The sequence below is a fragment of the Heptranchias perlo genome, chromosome 1 (genome assembly GCF_035084215.1).
Source record: "Heptranchias perlo isolate sHepPer1 chromosome 1, sHepPer1.hap1, whole genome shotgun sequence".
Classification (NCBI taxonomy): Eukaryota; Metazoa; Chordata; class Chondrichthyes; order Hexanchiformes; family Hexanchidae; genus Heptranchias; species Heptranchias perlo.
The window spans coordinates 162,760,150-162,780,439 of NC_090325.1; the positions used below are offsets into that span (position 1 = coordinate 162,760,150).

A 20,290-nucleotide genomic window follows, 5' to 3' on the forward strand; every position below is an offset into this window, starting at 1 on the left:
TGGGGTACCGCAGGGATCAGTGCTTGGGCCCCAGCTATTCACAATATATATCAATGATTTGGATGAGGGAACGGAATGTAACATTTCCAAGTTTGCAGACGCCACAAAGCTGGGGTGGAATGTGAGCTGTGAGGAGGATGCAAAGAGGCTGCAATGTGATTTAGACAAGTTGGGTGAGTGGGCAAGAACATGGCAGATGCAGTATAACATGGATAAATGTGATGTTATCCACTTTGTTGTAAAAACAGAAAGGCAGATTATTATCTGAATGGTGATAGATTGGGAAAAGGGGAGGTGCAACGGGACCTGGGCATCCTTGTACACCAGTTGCTGGAAGCGAGCATTCAGGTGCAGCAAGCAGTTAGGAAGGTGATTGGTATGTTGGCCTTCATTGCAAGAGGATTTGAGTATAGGAGCAGGGCCTTGGTGAGACCACATCTGGAGTATTGTGTGCAGTTTTGGTCTCCTTATCTGAGGAAGGATGTCCTTGCCATGGAGGGAGTGCAACGAAAGTTTACCAGACTGATTCCTGGGATGGCAGGACTGACGTATGAGGAGAGATTGGGTCGATTAGGCCTAGAGTTTAGAAGAATGAGAGGTGATCTCATCGAAACATATATAAAATTCTAAAAGGACTCGACAGACTAGATGCAGGGGGTTGTTCCTGATGCCTGGGGAGTCCATAATCAGGGGTCACAGTCTCAGGATACGGGGTATGCCATTTAGAACCGAGATGACGAGAAATTTCTTCGCTGAGGGTGGTGAACCTGTGGAATTCTCTACCACAGAAGGCAGTGGAGGCCAAGTCATTAGATGTATTCAAGAAGGAGATAGATCTATTTCTTAATGCTAAAGGGATCAAGGCATATGGGGAAAAAGCAGGAACAGGGTACTGAGTTAGACTATCAGCCATGATCATTTTGAATGGCGGAGCAGACCCGAATGGCCTACTCTTACTCCTATTTTCGATGCTTCTATTATTGAAGAAAGAAAAGAGGCAGAAACTAAGTAACTACAGACCCATCAGTTTAACAGTTAACTTACCATCCATCTTTTTTCTTGTCCCACAAATGTAAGCATGTGCACGCAGCTTTTGTGAGGAAAACACTTCATTCCTTCTGGTGCCGATCTGAGATATCTCTGTAAAGATGTAGTGTGTTGGAAAGTGACAAGCAGTGTGCCACCCCTCAAATTTTCTCATCTCTCCTAAAGATGGCTATTGATACTGGAGTGCAGTTCTGTGGCGGTTGACAGCTTCTGGTACCTCACCCAAGTGCCCATGTATAAGCCTTTACAGTATTACAACCAAACCTGCACCAGTCTTCACCTGGCATCCAGCAGAGGTCATTAGTTAATGATGAGAAGCAAGTCTGGTTTAAAGGGAGAATTGGCAAAAAAATATTTGAAATTGTTTTATTTTTTGCAAGTGCTTCACTCATTTAAATTGGCACAAGAGAACGTGGGCCTCGGTTTTAAAAATAAGTTAGACTTAAACTGGTAAGAGAGTTCGAGACATTGTCAAAATTTTTATCAATGTTCATTTATATTTAATAGTTTACTCTGCATGGAAATGCATTGCGATGTGTAAACCCTGATTTTTTTTTAAGCTATGTATATCTAGAATGAATTGCTTGAACTGTTGTAGAAGAATCAGAATTGAAAATATGGAACTTTTTAATCTATGAAGACAGTTTACAGTTAAGGAGAAGATTAATTATGCATATTGTTAATGTCTGATTATTTTTGAAAGTGTACATGCAAAACTAGATAGATGTAAAATCATGGAAAAGCTGCATTGCAAGTAAACAATTGACAAGATTTTAAAGACACCGGGGGTGAATTTGGTCTCCCGTGATCGTGAATTGGCAGCCCGTTTTACACCTCGCACAAATTTCTTTTCCATTGTTGTCCGTTTTGCGCTACTATCGAAGACCAATTTCGCCCCCACTAACCATTTGCTTCTCCAGTTGTATTATTTCTCAGTTGCCCTTGTTAGAATTTGTATCATCTTTATTAAAGCACTGCCTTGCCCCTGCTGTATGAATGTGTAATGACAGCTATCTGTAGTTTTCTTTTTTCGGAAATTTATTTTGCAATAATAGTGTCTAAATTTTCTGATTTCCAGGCAATCCGAGTTATTAGTTAAACTGAACCGGCTGTTGGAGAGGTGTCTGAGGAATTCCAAGTGCATAGACACCGAATCCCTGTGTGTTGTAGCAGGTGCAAAGGTGAGAAGAAATTATCATGACGGATAGGATCAGGAGCTGAGAACTTCTATCTCAAGTATCTCCCTTCTGACTGCTATCTCTGGTGAACCAGACTGCAGTTCACTAGCCAGTGAGTGGGGATTTGTGCCCTAGGCTTGAGTACAGTTAACCACACCAATAAATAGATTTGTTTAAATAAATAATTAATTGTTTATTTAGCATCAGATTTCTCCACATACATAAACCTCACTGAAGGTGGCTTAGTTTGGCAAAAAGGCAGGCATATAACAGAGCAGTTTACGTACACACAGCAATATAGCTTAAAAAAATATATAAACTCACCCACAGTCAATCTATATTGTCTGCCAAGCAGGCAGCTACAGATCATCGGCGTCTAAGGATTCAATCCCGCTAAGGGTTCATGTCCCCATAGGTTTGGTTTATAGTCCCTTCTAATTTGCAGCTAAGTCTTCTCCTCCTGCAATACTACTTCATTATTATATTCGCCCCCTCTTTTGTAAGTAAGCTGTCATTTTTTTCTTCCCCTTCCATAGCACCTGTTTCCTTCTAAGTTTAAACCCCCTTGAGCCTAGAACAGTCTGTTCCCATCCAGAGAAAATGGCCCATTAAGCAGGAAGGGGCCCCATTCTTTTGCAACAATGTTGCAACAGTAGGCAGCACTCTGGAAGAAGGGGAGGGGGGGGGGTCAAGTGACCTGAAGTACCCTAATCAAGATACAAACCTATCTTGTGATCTTGAGTAACATGCCCATGTTTATACACTTAGACCTAGTGTAAGCAGCCATATATGGTATAACTGACTGCTTAAATAACAGCCAAGAAAAAAGCATTTGGAAAGAGGAAACTGGGATTGCACTCATCCACAACATTATGTTCCAGATGTGTACCTAGATCATCCAAACATCAGTAATCAGCTAATAATAAGTAAAAAGCATTAAAATCAATGCTGAACCAAGGAGCCATACAGACTACTCCTGATAATTCATTCATTTTTGTGATTCAAATTTTGAGTTATCCAGTAACTTGAATGAAGCAAAGTAGAAATTTAGTGCTAAAAATTGAATTATTGGATCATTTGACTGCAATGCTCTTTTCCAGAGGCTTCTCTGTACTTCCAAATGGCAAGATGCAACATTCAGATATGGATCTTGACCTTAAGCTGCCACATGGCTTCTTGCAAAGGTTTGCAGCTTATGTTCATTGTACAAGACTGTCAGTATCAGGGAAATAGTAGAATATTTGCACTCAGCAAGATCACTGCGGATTCCAAACCCATTTAAACATGAAGCTATACCTCAAAATAGATCATTTATAGGTTCAAATGAGTCACTATCACTTTTAGCATGTGACGCTCCTGAGGTTTGGTTATGTAGTATAAACTAAAATTGCAACAAACACCAATTGACCATATTAAAATCATTTTTTAAATTCTTCAGATTGAAATCACCATGACTTTTCCTTTAAACTTTTGTATCAGCTCAGTGATGGTAGTCTTGCCTCTGAGTCAAAAGAGTGTGGGTTCAAGCCCCACTCCAGGACTTCAGCTGCCACTTTAGACAAGTACCAAGGAAGTGCTGCTTTGTTCCAAAGTCCTTTCTGCCTGTTCAGATGGATGTTGAAGATCTCATGGCATTATTTGAAAAACAGAAAGTTCTCTTAATGGCCTGGCCAGTATACCTCCCTGAACCAACAGCAGCAAAAACAGATTAACTGGTCGTTCATTCATTTACTGTTTGTAGGACCTTGTCGCCACATTTGCCTACATATCCACAGTGACTACACTTCAAAAGTAACTCATTGGGTGTTAAACGCTTTGGGATATGATAGACACTATATAAATGCAAGTTTGTTCTTTTTTTAATTAGCAGAATCCTTCTGTTTTTCTCTTTGGGCCGTGGCTAAGAGGATGGGCAGAGAACATGACCCAAGTGTTACTGCAATCCAGCTGCCGGAAGGTGTGAGAGCGGCTTGGGGTGACTTTCCATTTGATTCACTCCCTCCTGCCCTGGGGAAGCAGGGGGTCTCCATGCCGAGGTAGCTAGAATCAACAACATGGTGCTCTCACCCCTCCCAACATATTGCTCCATCTACATTTTTTATCTTGTAGCAGCCTGTTGTATATCAGTGACCTCTCAGCTGTACTGTCTATGGAGTGCCGTGATCCTTACCACCGCAACATCAATAACGAAGCAACTTTCCAGTTTCTTGTCACCATAGCTGCATTTATCCAAAACAATATCCACACCAGTTGAGAAACCAAACAAGATTCCAGGGTTTGTGTACTAATGATCCTGCTGAAATATTATGAAACTCAATGTTTAATATTTCTGCTAAAACAAAAAATTAAATCACATTTCATATATATTAAGGTAATAAACTGAATGTTACAGGTGTACCTGTTTAATAAGTTGACTATAATTGACTTTCAGCAGTCATCCTGCATTTGAAAAAATACAATGCAGCCTTAGAATTAGGGTCCTGGTGCTTAAATAGTGCAGAACAATTGCACTTTTTTGCGAACAAGCAAGTTTACTCACTTTTATATTCACATCTGTGGAGGTTTAAATATGATTTAATTGACATTAGGGTTCATACTGTTCCAATGTTATATTGTAGGTATGAAACAGCTGAACAGTTTTGAGTATTTTGAGACCGTGTTGCTGATCAGTATAGCAGGAGCAGTCTTGCATGACATATTTGAGGAGGCAGCAATAACTCGAGTCCACCCCCTACTCACCCACATCATTGGACAGGAGCAATGCACTCAAAGTGGTGAGAGAAGGGGCAGGAATATGAAGTGCACCTGCAAGCCTTTCCTTACAGGGGTGGAGGGAAAGAGTTTAAACTTTTGAAAAAATTTCTTACCTTTTTAAGTTTTCAGCCTAGCCCGGGACACTTGCAGACTCTCTTGTTGGCAGGTGTTCTGGAGCAAGCCAGGTACCATGCTTTTCTCGGTGGCCCTGTGCTGGAGAGCCCAGCCAGTGATCCTGCTGGAAAACCTACCTGTCAAAAACAATCTCTTCCACGTTATTAGTATTGGTCCAATGGCTCGGGAAAATCCCAGGAGAATGTAAAAGTGGTAAGAGACCTACTAAAATGGGTCTCCTCCCCTTTTTCCTTCTCCCCTTTGTACCCAGGGAAATTGGCATTTCCTGGGAGTAAGGATCAGGAAAATCTAGTCTTGAGTCTTCAGGTATCAGGAGGTCCTTTTTTTAAAAAAAAAAATTAAATAAATTAACCTGCTGACATTCACATTACGAAGTTGTCCCAAGTTTGCGCTTAATCAAGTTATTTCTTCAGTCTCGCTAAACATTCTTTCTTCATTTATGTAAGTTAGTTAGATTAATTTTCTTTTTTGATTCTCTCATCTAGGTGTGGCAGATTCGTGTAGACTTGCACTTGTTAAACCATGATGGCAACATTATTGATGCTGCGAGCATAGCAGCCATTGTGGCATTGTCTCACTTCAAAAGACCTGATGTCTCCATCCAAGGAGAAGAAGTCACTGTGGTGAGTATTCAGAAAATTGTCTTTATATTTTTAAAATTGGAACAATAATTTTTAAAAGGTACAATGTAGGCAGAGTTGTGTCTGTGAACTACTTACTAATCAAATATTTAAATATAATTAATCTAATACCTTTCTGTTAACTATTATAACATTCCATACCTGTGATTATAACAGACATTGTTTGCAGTTTCCCTCACTAATAGAAAGAACTTTTCTATGTTAATTCTATCTAACAGAACCCTTGCTACAAGGAGGGCTACTATATAAATAAACATTAAGTCATATCGAAAATTTACAAATCTCTTGTTGAATATCAGTAAAAACTGGCATTGTGTGGAACAAAGGGTAGCTATTTGAGGTTAGAACCATGTGGGCGTTAGAAATGGCTGAGATGTGCATTTGCTGAATGTACCTCTCTTGACCCCTCCACTGCCTCTGATTTGTCTGACACCCAGTATTGGAGGAGCAGAAATTTCCTCCAACTAAATATTGGGAAGATCGAAGCCATTGTCTTTGGTCTCCGCCTCAAACTCTGTTCCCTGGCCACTGACTCCATCCCTCTCCCAGACTGCTGTCTGAGGCTGAACCAGATTGTTCGTAAACTTGGCATCCTCTTTGACCCTGAGTTGAGCTTCTGACCCTATGTCCTCTCCATCACCAAGATCGCCTACTTCCATCTCCGTAACATCGCCCATCTCCGCCCCGCCTCAGCTCATCTGTGCCTTTGTTACCTGTAGACTCACCTATTCCAGTGCTCTCCTGGCTGGCCTCCCATAAATTTGAGTTCATCCAAGATTCTGCGACCCGTATCCTAATTCGTACCAAGTCCCGCTCACCCATCACCCCTGTGCTCGCTGACCTACGTTGGTTCTCAGTTCAGCAACGCCTCGATTTTAAAATTCTCAGTTGTTTTCAAATCCCTCCATGGCCTCTCCCCCCTCTATCTCTTTAACCTCCTCCAGCCCTATAACCCTCCGAGATCTCTGTGCTCCTCCAATTCTGGCCTCTTGGGCATCACTGATTTTCATCGCTTCACCATTGGTGGTTGTGCCTCCAGCAGCCTAGACCCTAAGCTCTGGAATTGCCTCCCTAAACCTCTGACTCTCTCACTAGCTGTCTTCCTTCAAGACGCTCCTTAAAACCTACCTCTTTGACGAAGCTTTTGGTCACCTGTCCTAATATCAACTTATGTGCTCGGTGTCAAATTGTGTTTTCAAACGCTCCTGCAAAGCACCATGGGACTTTTTACTACTTTAAAGGTGCTATATAAATGCAAGTTGTGTATGAGATAGCTGTTGGAAGTAACACTACAGTGTTGTTTCAGTTTACTTTTTTCTCTACTGGCATACCTCTTTTACTCGTGAGACACTTGGTAATTAATAATTCAGTTGAGCATTTATGGTGTCAATGGCACTGGTAAAAGTAGTGTCTGGACAGTTGATTCCTGCTATTAAAAGTTTAACTTAATATAAACTGAAGTGTTTGTGGTTAAATCAATAAACTAAGATGGGCCAAATGGTCTGCATGTCGACATTTATGTTGTGATCTTTTGAATTGAGTTCAAGTCAAGGGCGGGAGGAGGCAGAGAGCATTTCAAATAGGAGTTGGGCCCTTCTGGGTAGATTGATCCAGACTAATTCAGGTCTTATTGATAGGGAAGAATAGTTTTTTCTGGGAGTAAAAGAGTATAAGGACTTTAGGCTCATCTGAGTATGGCACTGGATTAAATTTGTTGGAGAGGAGAGACAACAGGGTGGCCGTGGTGATTGTATCTTGTACCAGGTTCCAAGTTAGTAGGTGAATCTCTGGAGTCTGAACAGAGAAACAGAGTTTTGTATTTGAGCTGAGATTTTTCTGCAAGAGTCGTCTGCCTACAGCAAGGCAAGTTAAGAACTCCTTTGACTCCAAAGGAGCAGTGGTAGTTGAATGTTTTCCTTTTGTGGTGAAGAAGCGTTTTGGTGGGCAACGAAGGAAGATATGTAATGGTGAGGGAATAATATTCATTTCCTTGATCTGTGCTTCAAATAATATGGGGGGAGGATGGATAGGGGGATATATTGGAACTGACTGCTCAATTGGCCAAGTAGAAGTGCACCCAAAAATTTTTGAATGTGATTTTAAATCTATTCTTGATGTTCAACTGAATAGACCTTGTGTGTAGACATGGTTAATGTTAAAGTGCAGATGGACCTTGAAGTAAGATAATACTAGGGCAGGCAACTCCCTACTCCTTTCCCTTTTCTTTGCAGCATATAATATGCCCCTCGTAACTGCCTTGAAGATAGAATCATAGAAAGTTTACAGCACAGAAGGAGGCATTCGGCCCATCGAGTCTGTGCAAGAGCAATCCAGCTAGTCCCACTCCCCTGCCCCATCCCCGTAGCCCTGCAAATTTTTTCCTTTCAAGAACTTATCCAGTTCCCTTTTGAAAGCCATGATTGAATCTGCATCCACCACCTCCTCTGGTAGTGCATGTCACCTATGGTTCTTTGCCAATCACCTTAAATCTATGTCTTCTGGTTCTTGACCCTTCTGCCAATGGGAACAGTTTCTCTCTATGTACTCTGTCTAGACCCTTCATGAATACCTCTATCAAATCTCCTCTGAACCTTCTGTGCTCCAAGGAGAACAACCTCAGCTTTTCCAGTCTATCCACGTAACTAAAGTCTCTCATCCCTGGAATCATTCTAGTAAACCTCTTTTGCACCCTCTCTAAGGCCTTCGCGTCTTTCCTAAAGTGCGGTGCCCAGAACTGGACACAATATTCCAGTTGTGGCCGAGCGAGTGTTTTATAAAGATTCATCGTGACTTCCTTGCTTTTGTACTCTAGGCCTCTATTTATAAAGCCCAGGATCCCGTATGCTTTTTTAAGCGCTTTCTCAATCGGCCCTGCCACCTTCAAAGATTTGTGTGCGTATACCCCCAGATCTCTCTGTTCCTGTGCCCCTTTTTAGAATTGTACCCTTTAGCTTATATTGTCTCTCCTCATTCTTCCAACCGAAATGTATCACTTTGCATCTTTCTGTGTTAAATTTCCTCTGCCACGTGTGTGCCCATGCCACCAGCCTGTCTGTATCCTCTTGAAGTCTATCACTATCCTTCTCACTGTTTACTACCCTTCCAAGTTTTGTGTCATCTGCAAATATTGAAATTGTGCCCTGTACACCCAAATCCAAGTCATTAATATATATCAAGAAAAGCAGTGGTCCTAGTACCAACCCCTGGGGATCACCACTATACACCTCCTTCCAGTCTGAAAAACACTACTCTCTGTTTCCTGTTACTTAGCTAATTCTGTGTCCATGCTGCTACTGCTCCTTTTATTCCATGAGCTTCAATTTTGATGACAAGCCTATTATGCGGCACTTTATCAGACGCCTTTTGAAAGTCCATATACACCACGTCAACTGCATTGCCCTCATCAAAAAACTCAATCAAGTTAGTTAAACACGATTTGCCTTTAACATATCCATCCCTAATCAATCCACACTTGCCCAAGTGACTGCTAATTCTGTCCTGGATTATCATTTCTAAAAGTTTCCCCACCACCAAGGTTAAACTGACTGGCCTGTAGCTGTTGGGTTTATCCTTACAACCTTGTTCAAAAAAGGGTGTAACATTTGCAATTTTCCAGTCCTTTGGCACCACCCCCCCGTATCTAAGAATGTTTGGAAGATTATGGCCAGTACTTCCACAATTTCCGCCCTTACTTTCCTCAGCAACCTAGGATGCATTCCATCTGGACTGGGTGACTTATCTACTTTAAGTACAGGTAGCCTTTCTAGTACCTCCTCTTTATCAATTTTTAGCCCATCCAGTATCTCAACTACATCTTCCTTTACTGAGACTCTGGCAGCATCTTCCTTGGTAAGGACAGATGCAAAGTACTCATTTAGTACCTTGGCTATGCCCTCTGCCTCCTTTTTGGTCTCTAATTGGCCCCACCCCTCCTCTTACTATCCTTTTACTGTTTACATGCCTATAGAAGATTTTTGGATACCCTTTTATGTTGGCTGCCAGTCTATTCTCATATTCTTTCTTTACCCCTCTTATTTCCTTTTTCACTTCCCCTCTGAACTTTCTATATTCTGCCTGGTTCTCACTTGTGTTATCAACCTGACATTTGTCATACGCCCCTTTTTTCTGCTTCATCTTACTCTCTATCTCTTTTTGTCATCCAGGGCTTTAGTTGCCCTACCTTTCTCCCTCATGGGAATGTACCTGGAATGTAGCCGACCCATCTCCTTAAAGGCCGCCCATTGTTCAATTACAGTTTTGCCTGCCAATCTTAGATTCCAATTTACCCGGGCCAGATCTGTTCCCATCCCACTGAAATTGGCCCTCCTCCAATTGAGTATTTCTACTTTAGAGTAGTCCATAGCTTATTACTATCCCAGTCTATATTAGGATAGTTGAAGTCCCCTGTTATCACTACTCTATGGCTTTTGCACCTCTCTGTAATTTCCCTGCAAATTTGCTCCTCTGTATCCTTCCCACTAGTTGGTGGCCTATAGAATACACCCAGCAGTGTAATGGCACCTCTATTGTTTCTTAACTCTAACCAAATAGATTCTATCCTTGACCCCTCCAGGATATCCTGTCTCTCCAGCACTGCATTATTCTCCTTAATCAATACTGCCAGCCCCCGCACCCCCCACCTTTCCCATTCATTCCTGAACATCTTGTATCCAGGAATATTTAGTACCCAATCCATCCGTTTTTTGAGCCAGGTCTCCATTATGGCCGCAACATCATATTACCATATGGCTAATTGCACCTGCAGCTCTCCAATCTTATTTAAGATGCTTCGTGCATTTACACACATGCACTGTAAACCAATCTTAGACTTTCTTGTACTCTCTCTTAATCTGATCCCACCTAATACCGTATTATTTCTTATTCTAGTGCTATCTTTCTCTCCCAATCCATTGTGCACCTTATTTGTCCTTTCCAATGCTACATCCTGGTGCCCATAGAATCATAGAAAGTTACGGAACAGAAGATGATCATTCGGCCCATGTCCGTGCCGGCTGTGGAAGAGCTATCCAGCTTAATCCCACTTTCCAACACTTCATCTGTAGCTCTGTAGGTTACGGCACTTCAGTGCACATCCAAGTACTTTTTAAATGAGTTAAGGGTTTCTGCCTCTATCACTCTTTTTTCAGGCAGTGAGTTCCAGGCCCCAACCATCCTCTGGATGAAAAAAAATCTCCTTAGCTCCCCTCTAATCTTTCTACCAATTACTTTAACTCTATGCCCCCTGGTCACTGACCCCTTTGCTAAGGAAACTAGGTCCTCCCCAGCCACTCTATCTAGTCCCGTTGTAATTTTATATACCTCAATTAAATCTTCCCTCAGCCTCCTTTGTTCCAAAGAAAACAACTCCAGCCTATCCAATTTTTTCTCATAGCTAAAATTCTCCAGCCCTGGCAACATCTTCATAAATTTCCTCTGTACCTTCTCTAGTGCAATCACATCTTTCCTGTAATGTGATGACCAGTACTCAAGCTGTGGCCCAACCAATGTTTTATACAGTTCGAGCATAACCTCCCTGCTCTTATATTCTATGTCTCGGCTAATAAAGGAAAGTATCCCGTATTTAACCACCTTATCTACCTGTCCTGCTACCTTCAGGGATCTGTGGACGTGCACTCCAAGGTCCCTCACTTCCCCAACACCTCTCAGTATCCTCCCATTTATTGTGTATTCCCTTGCCTTGTTTGCCCTCCCCAAATGCATTACCTCACACTTCTCTGGATTGAATTCCGTTTGCCACTTTTCTGCCCACCTGACCAGTCCATTGATATCTTCCTGCAGTCTACAGCTTTCCTCCTCACTGTCAATCACATGGCCAATTTTTGTATCATCTGCAAACTTCTTGATCAAGCCCCCCCCCACCATTCAAGTCCAAATCAATAACATATCCCACAAAAAGCAAGGGACCTAGTACTGAGCCTTGCACGACCCCACTGGAAACAGCCTTCCAGTTGCAAAAACACCCATCACCCATTACCCTTTGCATCCTGCGACTGAGCCAATTTTGGATTCAACTGGCCACTTTCCTTTGGATCCCATGGGCTTTTACTTTTTTGACCAGTCTGCCATGTGGGACCTTGTCATAAGCCTTGCTAAAATCCATCTACACTATATCAAACGTGTTACCCTCATCGACCCTCCTTGTTGCCTGCTCAAAAAATTCAATCAAGTTAGTCAGACACGACCTTCCCTTAACAAATCCGTGCTGACTGTCCTTGATTAACTCGTGCCTTTCTAAATGACGATTTATGCTGTCCCTCAGAATCGATTCCAATAATTTGCCCACCACCGAGGTTAGACTGACTGGCCTATAATTACTCCCCCTGCCAAACTAGTTTTAAACCCCCCACCCACCCACAGCACGAGCGAACGTCCCCGGGAGGACGTTTGTCCCAATTCCGTTGAGGTGCAATACGTCCACCTCTACAGGTCCCATCTCCCCCAGAACTGGTCCTAAACCAAAACCAAAGCATGGGACTTCATAGAATCTGTTTTCCTGGAAAGTATTGAATCTCTAAATTTAGTTATCTTAATGAATCCCTTATAAAGCAGTAATGTTCAGTCTACCTTTTTATGCTGAGAGCAATCACCTGAGGTTATGATGATTGAAGCACAGTCTGATAATACCTGATCAGTTGTAGATTCCACAAAAGCCTGAAACAGGCCCAAGGACAAGGCGGGAGGTAAAAGGCGGGAGGTTTAGAGGGGATTTGAGAAAGAACTTTTTCACCCAGAGGGTGGTTGGAGTCTGGAACTCACTGCCTGAAAGGGTTGTGGAGGCAGGAACCTTCACAACATTCAAGAAGCATTTGGATGAGCACTTGAAATGCCATAGCATACAAGGCTACGGACCAAATGCTGGAATATGGGATTAGAGTAGACAGGGCTGATGGCCGGCGCGGACACGATGGGCCGAAGGGCCTCTATCCGTGCTGTATAACTCTATGACTCTATGACATCCAGAAACACTATTCTGGTGTGCAATAGTCCATGTTTTACATTGGCAGTCTTATGTCTTTCTCTTAATGGAAAGGGGGAATGTAGAATTTGGGTGAGGTTTGAACATTAAACAGCATTTTGTCAATATAGTTTGCTTTAAATAGAATAAATTTAGAAATTTGTACTGAACAATTAATTTGCAGCCCTGTTCACTCATTGCTTCAAAAATAGGTGTAAAGATAAACCCAGCAACTGTAGGCCAGTCGGTTTAACCTCGGTGGTGGGGAAACTTTTGGAAACGATAATCCGGGACAGAATTAAGTCACTTTGGATGAGTGTGGATTGATTGGGCAAAGCCAGCACAGATTTGTTAAAGGCAAATCGTGTTTAACCAACTTGAAAGAGTTTCTTGATGAGGTAACAGAAAGGGTAGATGAGGGCAATGCAGTTGATGTGGTGTATATGGATTTTCAAAAAGCGTTTGATAAAGTGCCACATGGTAGGCTTGCTATTAACATTGCGGCCCATGGAATAAAGGGGCAACAGCAACGTGGATGCTGAATGACAGGAAACAGAGAGTGGTGGTGAATGGTTGTTTTTCGGACTGGAGGGTGGTATGCAGTGGTGTTTCCCAGGGGTCGGTGCTGGGACCACTGCTTTTCTTGATATATATTAATGACTTGGACATGGGAGTACAGGGCACAATTTCAAAATTTGCAGATGACACAAAACTTGGAAGGGTAGTAAGCAGTGAGGAGGATAGTGATAGACTTGACGAGGTGGTGGCTTGGGCGGACAAGTGGCAGATGAAGTTTAACGCAGAACAATGCGAGGTGATGCATTTCAGTAGGAAAAATGAGGAGAGGCAATATAAACTAGAGGGCACAATTCTGAAAGGGGTAGAGGAACAGAGGGATCTGGGGGTATATGTGCACAAATCGTTGAAGGTGGCAGGGCAGGTTGAGAAAGTAGTTTAAAAAGCATATGGGGTCCTGGGCTTTATAAATAGAATTGTAAACAATTTTACAACACCAAGTTATAGTCCAATGATTTTATTTGAAATTTACAAATAAAATCTATTTATAAATAGAGGCATAGATACAAAAGTAAGGAAGTCATGCTGAACCTTTATAAAACACTGGTTCGAACACAACTGGAGTATTGTGTCCAGTTCTGGGTACCGCACTTTAGGAAGGATGTGAAGGCCTTAGAGTGGGTGCAGAGGAGATTTACTAAAATGATTCCAGGGATGAGGGACTTAAATAGACTGGAGAAGCTGGGATTGTTCTCCTTGGAACAGAGAAGGTTGAGAGGAGATTTGATAGAGGTATTTAAAATCATGAGTCTAGACAGAGAGAAACTGTTCCCATTGGTGGAAGGGTCAAGAACCAGAGGGCATAGATTTAAGGTGATTGGCAAAAGAACCAAAGGTGACATGAGGGAAAACGTTTTTACGCAGCGAGTGATTGGGATCTGGAATGCACTGCCCGAGGGGGTGGTGGAGGCAGATTCAATCATGGTCTTCAAAAGGGAACTGGATAAGTACTTGAAAGGAAAAAATGTGCAGGGCTACGTGGAAAGGGCAGGGATTGGGATTAGCTAGCTGGATTGCTCTTGCAGAGAGCCGGCCCGAACTCAATGGGCTGAATGGCCTCCTCTGTGCTGTAACGATTCTATGATCGCTTCCATCGTTGCTGATCTACATTGGCTCCAGGTGCCCCAAAACCTCATTTAAATTCTCACCATTGTGTTTAAATCCCTTCCTTCATGGACTCGCCCCTCCCTATCTCTGTAACTTCCTGCAGCCTTATAATGTCCTTTTTCCTCTTTTCCCCACCCCCCCCCCCCCCCAAAAAAAAAACCTCTTCTATGGCATTTGGAAATCTCTCCTCCCTTTGCCCCTCCAATGACAGCCATGCCTCCAGCTGCCTAGTGATGGCATGGCTGCCCATGGTGGGCCTAGTCCCACGCTCTGGAATTCCCTTCCATTTCTCCAATATCTCCTCCTTTAAGGCACTAATTAAAACCCAACTCTTTCACCAAGCTTTTAGTCACCTCCTAATATTGTTGCCTCCTAATATCTCCTTTGGCTTAGGAACCATTTTTTTTTGATTACGCCTCTGTAAAGCAACTTGAGCTTTTTTTCCTATGTGAAAGGTGCTATATAAATACTAGTTGTCTATATTTCTGCTTGAATGGGGTTGGCAAAGCCATCTCTGCACGCTACTTTTTTGCCTCAATGAAACCTGAATTATCCACCATAACATAGGAATGTATAGGACTGGAAAAGATCATTGTATTGCATCTTGCCAGTTCTCAATGATTGCTGGGAATGCTCCTGATAGATAATGGAAATTGGCAGATAATGGAGATTCCCCAAATTTTGGCCTTGCAGACGTTGTATGGCCGTTCCATAGACATAGGAATGAAGAATCGTAATTACAATTAACACATTGAATCTTTTTGGATTGTGAGGCAGATTTGCGTCAGACTGGTGGTGATTGTTCTTAGTGAACTGTGCAGCAAGGTAACATCTCCTTCACTCGTTGCTTAGAAATTCTGATGGATAATTGAAGTGTAAATAATGGAGTTTTCACTGTTTATTGATTTTTTTTTTAAAATCAACAGCAACTCTTTTAAACAGGGTAGTTTTCTAGATTAGCTGTTTATCCTTTGATATAGTGCTTTTCTGTTCCTTATTTGCTACTTTACATCTAAGAACCACTACATTTTTCCCTTGTAAACTTTAATGTCCTTGTTTTAACACACAATGCAAAGCTTTGAAACTTAAAAGGAAATTATTTCTCCCTCAGTCCTTTCTTGCTATCCTTCATTGACTTCGTTGAACATGCACCTCCCCAGGCTAAGAGGATTCAATGGAGACCCATTGTCAAGCCCCCACTGATGCATGTCTGTACTGCCCAGAGGACCAACTCGCCATGGCTGTTTCGACAGCACCTCCTAAACCCGCGACCTCTACCTCCTAGAAGGACAAGGGCAGCAGGCACATGGGAACAACACCACCTGCACATTCCCCTCCAAGTCTCACACCATCCCGACTTGGAAATATATAGCCATTCCTTCATCGTTGCTGGGTCAAAATCCTGGAACTCCCTACCTAACAGCACCGTGGGAGAACCTTCATCACACAGACTGCAGCGGTTCAAGAAGGCGGCTCACCACCACCTTCTCCAGGGCAATTAGGGATGGGCAATGACTGCTGGCCTTGCCAGTGACACCCACATCCCATGAACAAATTTTTTTAAAACACATTAACACAGCCACATGTCCATCACTCTGTGACAGCCTAGTTAATTACATTGTAAATTAATCAATTTTAAATTTAAACTGACAGAAAATTGGCACAGTCTTCATGGAAATTGGGAAGATAACAGTATCTGTTTAGCTTCTCTGGGTTTTGTTTTTCTTGTATCTGATAGATTTTCACTATGTACAGTGGTAGCTGTATGTTTGATCAAACACCAGTAGTGATTTAAGCAATTTAAGGATTGTGTATCTTCTTCAAATTCTCTGTTGTCAAATTTACTCTCATGATTTGTACTGAAGTAAGCAAGTCACTCAGCAGGCATCCATTTTAAGAATTTGTCCTGCTGTTTGTCCTAATAGGATGTTGGTACTAATGTGCTACAAGTTTTCTCTTTCTTTTGAACAAGCTTATTGGGAGGCCCTTCAATTTGAGTGAGCCTGGTTTCTCAGCATTGAATCCATATTGGGAGCTGTAGTTTTGTTTGTTGTGTAAATAAACTGTTGGAGGGCTGCTGCATGCATAGCATAGAAGTTACTTGTAACCCAGAGGTGTACCTTCAATGTAATTACTATAATAGGTGATTTGTATGTAATCAGCAGGACATACTTGTGAATCTTTCTCCATATGTCATTTTCTTTCCTGACTGGTCATTGCCCAGATGTACTTCCAATGGCCCCATCAGCATTAATCTTAAGACATTTTAAATTTTTCATCTGAGTTGCACAGTGTTGATGTTTAAATATTTATATGCCAATAACCTGGCAGATCTACACTCAACCATAAAACATTCAGAAAGACAAATCAAACCCATATAGAAATCCAATTTACCTTCCTAATGCAGTGAACATGACACTATCTCTCATTTATAATAGTTAATAGCCTTGCTATATTAGGCATAACTGCTCAGTGTCACTAGTTTACAGTATATTTTAAAGTTATAAATAGCAGTTGTTATTTCTTAAGTTTATTAAATATATGAAATAGCATTTCAGGTGGAGAAATGGAATACATGTTTTATGAATGAGCTTGCTCTCAACGCCTGCAAGAGGCTCCTTTTATCTATATTTTCTTCTGGACTAACTGTGAGCATACTAGATAAAGAGAAACCAAAAGTGACTGCACAGTGGAGATGTGAATGAGACAACGATGATCTTGAACACTGACACTAGAAATATAACTGTTATGATAAACCTATAATATCTCGAACACTGACTCCTGAAGAAAATTACCATGGAGCTTGTTATCGACGACAACAACAACTTGCACTTATAAAGCGCCTTTTAATGTAATAAAACATCCCAAGGTGCTTTACAGGAGCGTTATCAAACAAAATGTTTGAATTGAGAAGAATGTTTTACATGGCTTTCTATGTCAATAACAGCCATAAACTATATTTATTATATTGGAGATCTGAGTATATCTTGGTGTTATAGTGAGAAGCTGTTGTAATGACTCATTGTTTTGCATTTGACAATTAAATCTTTTGAATAATTGTTAGCACCAAAGAATATGCCTCTTAACAGTGTTTCTCTGTTACTAGTATACTCCAGAGGAGCGTGATCCAATCCCATTGAGCATCCATCACATGCCCATTGCTGTCAGCTTTGCCTTCTTTCAGCAGGGGTGGGTATGAAAATTAGATATTTCTTTCTTGTGCTTCTTGATCCCATATAGGGACGAATTTTAATATTTTTCTCTTTCTAGATAAAAGAATATCATTTTGGAGTGTAGAAAAACTGTAAAATCTGGTGTGCAAGTAAAATCTTTATTATAACCTCAATAAGGGACCAACATATAACCGAATGCAACTCGGAATGGGATTTCTGCTTACTTAGCAGGACATGAATTAAGTATCGTTTTGTTTTTTTCAACTATTTTAGAAATTGTGGCAGCGGCAGCAGAACAAACTATATGTAAAAGTTTCAACCTCCTCAATGGTGTTAACGTTTTCACATTTCTTAACTTTGTAAATCTAAACCATAATCAAGCTGAAATCTTTGGCTTGACTTCTTTACCACAATCAGCTAAATATAAAGATTGCCTTGTATAGTGTTTGATTTACCCTGAACGGTGAGCTTGTGAATGCACAATTTTATTACTTGTTAAATGAGGTAATCATAACCTGAGGGACAGTGCTGAGAAGGAGAACAGATAATTTGGTGCAGATTTTTCGTTTTAGTGCTTGGACGTAAAGTATCTCCTGGGAGGAATGCATAGAGGAAAATCGAGCAGGGAGGATCAGATGCTCACAACACCGCCTGTTCAGTTTTCCTCCCATTGGTTTAAATGGACAGAAAATCGGGTGGGCTCCATTACAGGCATGATCCCTTCCACCTGATTTTCCTTTTTCGCACTCTGCCCAGGCTATACCTTAGGTCCAAATAGTAAAGAGGAAAATCTGCCCCTTTTTTTGAAACATCCATTCAAGAAAGATCTGAGATATTCTGTGGGCTTGAAAGTGAAGCACAAATAGCACATTTCCCCTGTATGTGTTGCTAAAAGTAGATATAAAATTTAGGACCGAGTGCAGGAGAAACTTTTATACAGAGGGTTGTGAGGCTGTGGAATATACTTCCGAAGTTATTGATTGAAGCAGAGATTGTGTCAGCATTTAAGAATCAATTAAGTGGTTGAAGGAAAGGTGAAGAAAGGGATATGGGAACAAGGTGAGCACATAGGATTAGGCCTGTTTTCCTGTTGTAATTTCTAAGTAATATTTTTCTTTTATAGAACCTACCTGTTGGTGGATCCAATCGAACATGAGGAACGGGTCATGGATGGACTTTTGGTGATTGCCATGAACAAGCACCGTGAACTGTGTACCATTCAGTCCAGTGGTGGAATTATGCTTCTAAAAGATCAGGTCAGTAGTCAGCACACTTGATTCTGGAAGGGTCTTATCAGATTGGAAAATAACGAATGTAACTCCTCTATTCAAGAAAGGAGGGAGACCGAAAGCAGGAAACTACAGGCCAGTTAGCTTAACATCTGTCATAGGGAAAATGCTGGCATCTATTATTAAGGAGGTTATAGCAGGGCACTTAGAAAATCTCAGTGCAACTAGGCAGTGTCAACACAGCTTTGTGAAAGGGAAATCGTGTTTGACTAATTTATTAGAGTTCTTTTGAGGAAGTAACAAGCAACGTGGATAAAGGGGATCCTGTGGATGTGGTGTACACACCAAAGGCTACTGCACAAAATAAGAGCTCATGGTGTAGGGGGTAACATATTAGCATGGATAAAGGAAACAGAGTGGGTCATTTTCAGGTTGGCAAGATGTAATGAGTGGAGTGCCACAGGAATCAGTGCTTGGTTCTCAACTATTTACAATCGATATCAATGACTTGGACGAAGGGACCGAATTTAGCAACCATACATTTGCTAATGGCACAAAGGTAGGTAGGAAAGTAAGTTGTGAAGAGTAGTCTGCAAAGGGATATAGATAGATTAAGTGAGTGGGCAAAAATTTGGCAGATGGAGTATAATGTGAGAAAATGTGAACTTGTCCACTTTGGCAGGAGGAATAGAAAAGCAGTATATTATTTAAATAGAGAGAGATTACAGAACTCCGAGGTACAGAGGGATCTGGGTGTCCTAGTACATGAATCACAAAAAGTTAATATGCAGTTACAGCAAGTGATTAGGAAGGCAAATGGAATGTTGTCATTTATTGCAAGGGGAATGGAGTATATAAGTAGAGATGTTTTGCTACAGTTGTGCAGGGCATTGGTGAGACCACATTTAGAATACTGTGTGCAGTTTTAGTTTCCTTATTTAAGAAAGGACATAATTGCTTTAGAGGCGGCTCAGAGAAGGTTCACTCAACTGATTCCTGGAGTGAGAGGGTTATCTTATGAGGAAAGTTTGGACAAGTTGGGCCTGTATACACTGGAGTTTAGAAGAATGAGAGGTAATCTTATTGAAATATTGAAGATCCTGAGGGGACTTGAAGGGGTAGATGCTGAGAGGATGTTTCCCCTTGTGGGAGAGAGTAGAACTAGGGGCCACAGTTTAAAAATAAGGGGTCTCCCATTTAAGACTGAGCTGAGGAGAATTTTTTTCTGAGGGTCGTGAGTCTGTGGAACTCCCTTTCATCTGGTGGAGGCAGGTTCATTGAATACTTTTAAGGCTGAGTTAGATAGATTCCTGATTAACAAGGGAGTCAAAGGTTATAGTCGGGAGACGGGAAAGTAGGGTTGAGGTCACAATCATATCAGCCATGATCTCATCAAATGGCAGAGCAGGCTCGAGGGGCCGAATGGCCTACTCCTGCTCTTAATTCGTATGTTGTACTGTGCACTTCTGTTTTC

General features: G+C 41.6%; 1 protein-coding gene across 1 annotated transcript in view; it reads left to right on the forward strand.

Moving 5' to 3' along the window:
- The window catches only part of exosc9 (exosome component 9), a 64,251-nt gene that overhangs the window by 23,549 nt on the left and 20,412 nt on the right, over positions 1 to 20,290 (forward strand). The window contains exons 4-7 of the mRNA XM_067993105.1: positions 2,126 to 2,228; positions 5,600 to 5,737; positions 17,521 to 17,603; positions 18,711 to 18,843. Of these exons, the coding sequence (XP_067849206.1) occupies positions 2,126 to 2,228; positions 5,600 to 5,737; positions 17,521 to 17,603; positions 18,711 to 18,843 (457 nt within the window). The remainder of the gene's footprint in view (positions 1 to 2,125; positions 2,229 to 5,599; positions 5,738 to 17,520; positions 17,604 to 18,710; positions 18,844 to 20,290) is intronic.